Below are 6,208 nucleotides of genomic sequence, written 5' to 3'. Positions count from 1 at the left end.
GTAACATATTGGTGCACAGTAGTGCCACATGACAGAGCCGGCTACAAGACTAGGATTTATGGATCAGCAGTGCTTTCAATTTGATGATGTTGCTAATTTTATCATGCATTTGGAATTCGGTGGCCATGCACACTAAAACCTTAAGTAATGGTTATGGCAAAACTCTTAACTAATATATGCTATGGATAACATGTAATTACTGCAATAACTGAATGAGTGCATGCATACACAATGCAAAAAAAAAAAATTAACCAAGCCTTGCTGAAGACAATTTGCAAAACTTGATTGATGCTTAATTACCCACACACACATGGTGTTTGGAACCAACTAGCACAGTTTAAGTGTAAGCATAGAGGGTTATTCGAAAAATAGACTGCAAGGGGCACCTCACAGTGAAGAAACTTTGCCAGAGTGCATGCATTCAACTGAAAGTTGTAGAGGGGAGGTCGCAGCTTTGGAAACTATAACACACAAAGTTTTGTCTTAATGCCAACACATTGAGAAGGAACCCTATATGCCCGTGCCAAATATTTGAACCTGTTTTTAGTAACAGTGAGCTGGGGCAGAGGCTAAACTACTACTCGTCAGTCGCTGATTGTGGCGCTTTGTACACAGTAGTGTGCATAGTAAACTAACAGCTTTTTCTGAAAGTGTGCTGTACCCAGAATTGATTTCCTTGCTTCAGATATTTTGCAGAACAGTTAGCAGTGTAGCACGTCTTCTGCCATTTTTATGGAGACAGATTTTGCCACCAGCCACAACATCAATTTTTTTTGCACAATTTAAGGCGGATTGTGCATCTTACAGATATTGATTCCATGATCCTTTGGCTGTTTACATGACAAGTCTGGCATTTAGATGCTGCTATTTCCGTCAAATATGATAGTATGATATCTTGCACATCCCTGTAAAAAAATTGCCCGCTGGTATTTCGTGCTCGAAAACTAAGAATATCTTTCTTAAAACATGAATATACTATTTAGGCAAGAAAATATTTGTTTTCAGTGGAAACAAAGATAACTGTGCATGAGCAAAATTAAAAAGAAAGCAGTACTGTCACCTTGGTCAGATGATGCTGAAGCAGGCACTCTGCATGCACCTAAGCCTTGGTTGGCTATTGAGTGAAGGTGGTGGAAATGCATTATGATGCAGCTAGAGAATATTGCAGTTGTCAGCATCCAATAAGTTCTAGAATGGTGGCTCTGGGCAGAGGAGCTGAAATTTTGTCTAGCCCTCAGTGTTGCACCAGTCCCCTGTCTCTCCTAGTGATGCAAAAGCTGCAGTACTGCTGCAAAGTGCATCTGGTTTTATGTGCACATCAAAATTTCTTGCAGCTTTCATGTTCTGCACAATGTTGAAGCAGTATAGTTTACAGCTTTTCCTATCATGACTGACAGCTTGAGAGGAGGAATTCCCAATTTTTAGCCACTCGTCTTGCACGTTGAGGTGCTTTTAAATGTTTCAGTTCTGCAATTCTTGGTAACCATCGAGTTCTGCCAGCACAGATGCTGTGCGATACCTCCTTTCGTGTTGCGCTGCTTGAATGCAAGTAAGTCCTCCCAATTAATGCTGTGGGGTGTAAAAAGTATGATTTTAATTTGGTGTATCCATTCCACATGGAAGTGATGAAATGGTGCTGTGCATGAGTACCTAGCTTTGCAAGCAGGAATCGCTTCTTGGCACAAAGCACAACTGTAAATAAAAGAAAAACATGGAGTGCCAAGTTCTTTTTACCACATGAACCCCACCACTTTTCCCTCCTCTGCTCTCATTGCATGTCAAGCTAATGAAGGGATGGCAAACACACTGGTCACCTCTTCAGTTGACATAAAAGGTCTTTACAATTTATGGCATGGCTTTGTCCTGAACAGTAGTTCAGTGTTGTAGAAACATAGTACACCCATATTCTTAACAATGCACGAACAAAGGGGAACTCCGCATATCTCTGACGTAACTGTGATGTTATAGTGTTCACAAACTGTCTGGTTAGACCCACATATATGTGTCCATATGTCAAAAGAAACTTGATGAACAACCTTTTCTTACATTTTGTGATCTTCGTGGCACAAAGAGCACTCAACTCCTTGGTCTTTCACTCCCTTAGTCATTGTCTAGCTAATCACATTGTGTGTCAAGATTCAAAATACAAACGCACCCATTTACCTCTGTGCTTAGGAATCATATTTACTTCATTTTTGCATACGAAGTGAAAGATGACCACAAAACTCTTGACAAAATCGCGCAGAAGTAACCAATGACATGCATGTCATGCATCACGACTGCTGTCAGCCTGACTGAAGTACAGCATGTTGCGAAATTGGCATGCAACCAGCAGCATCAGAGTGAAGACGGAGGGGGTTTACGAAGCAGCGCACACAGTGATGATGGCCCCGGTTAAAAAAATCCTGCATTATCAAGTTCAAGTTCGGTGGACAATGCATTCAGTCCGCCCAGTTAAACCAGCGCAGGCTCTTGAAAACGAAAGGTGTCCATGACGATCTTCCACACACTGTCTTGAGCAATGAGCACAAATGATTCGGTGTACGGCATCCAGGACTGGCCCGAAAACTTGACCAGGCCAGCTGTTACAACATGTACGGTTGTCTGGCCATTGACGAACTCGTCACGAAAGGCCTGTGCGTCGACGCAAGATAATTCGGCCACACACGACGGAAGCAATGCGTAGAACTTGCTGATGGCGTCCTTGCCGCAGTGCGGGTTCCCATTCCACAGTAGGCTTGCGCTGTCAAGGAATAGGTTGCCCAGAAGATGACGGCGTTTTTCAAGGGTCTCGTAGAAAAGCTTGGCGAAAACTTCGCCCGTTGTTGCCGCATCGTCTTCTCGCTGCTGTTGGGTACGTGTTTCTGCACCTTTCGCAGCCGCCATCTCGCTACAAGTAATGGGGTTTGGATTGGATACAAATATTTGGCTTCGGAAGGATCTTCCTTCGGCCGACACTAGCCACCCTACTGAAGTAGAGCCGGTAATGTATTAAAAGCCGCCAAAGGTAAAATATTGAAAGCCGCTTAGGTGAGGTTAAAGTGTTTAGGAGATGCAATTAATATGACAGAAAGGAAACTGGGCGCCACGTCAGTAAACAGGCGCTGAGGCCACAGGTTGGCTAAACATATAAAACTAGCAGCACGTTAGCAGGCATCTGAGCGAAGCGACGTTCGGTACTGAGTTCTTGTGCTTTCGAGTTAGAAAGCATTGTACTGTAACTGCTTTCTGCTCCTTTTAATAAAGCGACACAGAGAGCAGCGTAGTTAGAATCGCTTTAGGATAAATATGCCAGGGCTATGGGAAGGCTGAGGAATAGCTAGTAGCGAATTATGTAAAAATAATAAAGGCAAATATAACAGTAACCCCTCGATGACCTGCATTGTACCAATGAGTTTGCTTACACTTTCCCAACTGATAAACCAATCCAGTATACGGCATACAAAGCCAAGCCAGCCCGACTGACCGGATATCGTTTTAGTTATTTATTTCCGGACCTGACGTCATATACCAACATGGACGATTCCCAGCTTCAAGGTGAGCTCTGGAGAAACATTGCGTTTTGGTGCAGATTTGTGGGCTTTCTGCCACGAATACCGCTGTAATTTTACCTGAGGACGTACGGACGTTTTGTTTTTAAAGAAAGTTGTGAAGTTATTGCCTTGCGACCTTTTAACGTCTTCCACGGTAGGCTTAAATCTGGGCATTTCATACTGCAACTCTAAAGCGGCGTCACTAATGTTATTAAACGTAATTGCTGTGTTTCAGTGTAGCATTTGTCACTTACACCTTGAACTGGAGCACATCGAACGAAGGCGGCTGCTAATGTATAAGATTTGGAGCTGTCAGTTTGCGGAAAACTTTCTGGATGAAGTCCCGAGGAATGATTTTTAAGTAGACGTTAGGGTAGGCTTTCACTTCACTAAGCGCTCGTCACTGGGATACATTGCATCCCACTGCGTTTATTATAGCTTAAGAAACTCGTAAAATGCGAGCATATTGACCTATTGCTCTTTTTTTACACATTGGGAGCAGTTCGTCACATCAGCCGAACGCAGCTGCGCGGTTTGCTAGACGTAGTACTACGTACTGTGTGGACCAGCTGCGACTTGAGTTTTTCCGCATTCGCAATATACGAACTACTCTGGGAACATCTAAGTAAAGACGTGAGTAAAAAAAAAAGAAACCGTACCAGCAGCACATGATTGTGATATATCATTTGATAACACCCGAAGAAACAGCGATATTTGTTAGTGTGCTGTAAATAGTTGTTTAGTCTCGCTCAGCATGCATCACTGTCTTGAAGTCGCGTTAACTCGCAAGAGTGAGATTACTTCTAAGCAAAGTACTATGGCGTGGCCGCAGAAAACACATTTCATCAACACGGCTGTCGCTAATCGGTCTGAAGACGTTTGGAAATAATGCATGCCATGTTTTTGTATGCGCGCGCGTGCGTATGTGGGCGCATCTCACTGGTGCCATGCAATCGAACAATGGCAGTATGATTCAACTGCCTGTCATGCTAAGTAGGATAAAGCAGAAGGCTACAAGCTTTCGAAAATTTTGCATACTTGGGTCCCAGAGGTGATAGTTGTGGCACGGTGGCTCGATAGTGCTGAAACTTCCTAGGACTCAGCCATGCAGAATCTACGAGCGCGAGCTGCCGGCTTCCAGACCTGTTAGGTTGACTTCTAGTGCGTGAGAACGGCGTACAGTAATAGAATTTCAGCTGAGCCTGACAGCCGTACGGCCCATACAGTAACGCGTTGCCGTTGCTACTATTGCTGCGCTTGCCAGACCACATTTTTTCGTGCGGTCGTTGTTGGTGTAATTAGCGTACTCACCGTGAGACGGTGGTAAAATTCTAATGTCAAGTCACCGCGTCACGCATAGTGGTCTCGCGTGTTTGTTATCGCATGACGTCAGGAGATGCGTGCTGCGCCAGTTCTAGCTGTGCTCCCCGTATCGAATATCTGGCCAGCGGTTTGGCTCACTGTTCCACACCCGTGCCGAGCTGCGCGGTGCAGTGATCGTTTTACTCATTGCACTGTCGCCCCATACGTGCTTAAATGGTCACAGGCCTCAAAAGTAGCATTTTTGTGTATGTAAGCAGGGTGTAAGTATCATTACTACTGTCCAGTATTTAGTCTCTTTATTCACTGGAATGATTTTTTTCATATGTGCTTAGTCTGTGCTGTTTGTAGCCTGTCTAATGCAAGTTTAGTTGTCAAGTTCGTGTGGCAAGTGGTTTAAGAACCAATGCTTATGTAGCACTGATTTGTGCATTCATAAGCTTTCATTGTGTTGAAGTGTGTTTGCGCTACTACATCATGTGCATGTACGCACCGTCCAGATTTTTGTGATCTGGATGTACTTGGGAATTCAGTTTATGAGCACACCTGCAGCTTCTCCGAAAGCAGGGAGTGAGGAATGCAAGGCACCTTGCCAAGTATATAATTTGGGAACATGTGAGAAGCAACAAATATTTACCAGTTCCTATTTATGCATCTTCTCCTGTCTCCCCTGAAATCATTTCTGATTGTTTTATTTTTGTTTCATGACTTTTATGAACTAGTAATGTTAGGTAATGGAACTGCAATGAGTGGAGCAACAAATCATGCAAGGCAAATCAGTGTTATTTTGTCCTTCATGGTTTGGGGCGGGACGAGGAAAGATTTTTCTTGCCTTCCTCTTATACTTTGCATACTATGTTTGAAGGAAGCCAGTAGTCATTGAAACCAAGGAAAGCATAGGGGAATATTTTTATATATATATATATATATTTGCGGTGTTAATAAGAAACGAATAGTGTAATTGTTTCATGACAGAAAGATAATTACAAACTGCAAAAAGTTTTTTTCCCTTTATTCTGAGTCACTTTTGTGAGGTGAAAACTTTATTGGTCTCCTTATTGCTTATGTATTTTTTTTTACCTTGCAGTTTGAAGCTTTCAATATTTCGGGTGTTTTAAGCATTTCATTTCTATGCAGACAGGTATCACATGGCTTTTGTACAGAAATTTGGAACATTGGTTTGTTGAAAAGTCAGTAGCTCTATATGTGCCACTGATGTAGTTTACGTGCATGGGGTATTTCATGTTATGTTTAAAGTCATTGCTACTTGCACTGTAGTGTATTTAGCTATATTGTTAGTTTGCGAGATTGGTGTTAGTGGTGGTAGCTTTGCAATAAAAACCTCATTCAGCAGT

At 42.9% G+C, this 6,208-nt stretch overlaps 2 protein-coding genes across 3 annotated transcripts in view; one reads left to right on the top strand and one right to left on the bottom strand.

Annotated features, from left to right (window-relative positions):
- Positions 1–2,166: 2,166 nt before the first annotated feature.
- Nxt1 (NTF2-related export protein 1) lies at positions 2,167–2,886 on the bottom strand. The gene has a single exon (XM_077647840.1). It carries the CDS (start codon positions 2,884–2,886, stop codon positions 2,455–2,457), a length of 432 nt encoding a protein of 143 aa, XP_077503966.1. The 3' UTR covers positions 2,167–2,454.
- Positions 2,887–3,449: 563 nt separating this feature from the next.
- LOC144114236 (E3 ubiquitin-protein ligase MARCHF6) overlaps positions 3,450–6,208 on the top strand; it is a 98,025-nt gene continuing 95,266 nt past the window's right edge. For both annotated transcript variants that reach the window (XM_077647835.1, XM_077647834.1), the window contains exon 1: positions 3,450–3,537. In XM_077647835.1, the coding sequence (XP_077503961.1) occupies positions 3,516–3,537 (22 nt within the window). In that variant the 5' untranslated portion in view covers positions 3,450–3,515. The remainder of the gene's footprint in view (positions 3,538–6,208) is intronic.

The sequence above is a fragment of the Amblyomma americanum genome, chromosome 1 (assembly GCF_052857255.1).
Source record: "Amblyomma americanum isolate KBUSLIRL-KWMA chromosome 1, ASM5285725v1, whole genome shotgun sequence".
Taxonomy (NCBI): Eukaryota; Metazoa; Arthropoda; class Arachnida; order Ixodida; family Ixodidae; genus Amblyomma; species Amblyomma americanum.
Note: the sequence above shows the minus strand (reverse complement) of the source record. Positions and strands in the feature narration are given on the sequence as shown.

Excerpts from the sequence above, each read along its gene's own strand:
- Nxt1 (XM_077647840.1), bottom strand. The coding sequence starts at position 2,886 with ATGGCGGCTGCGAAAGGTGCAGAAACACGTACCCAACAGCAGCGAGAA.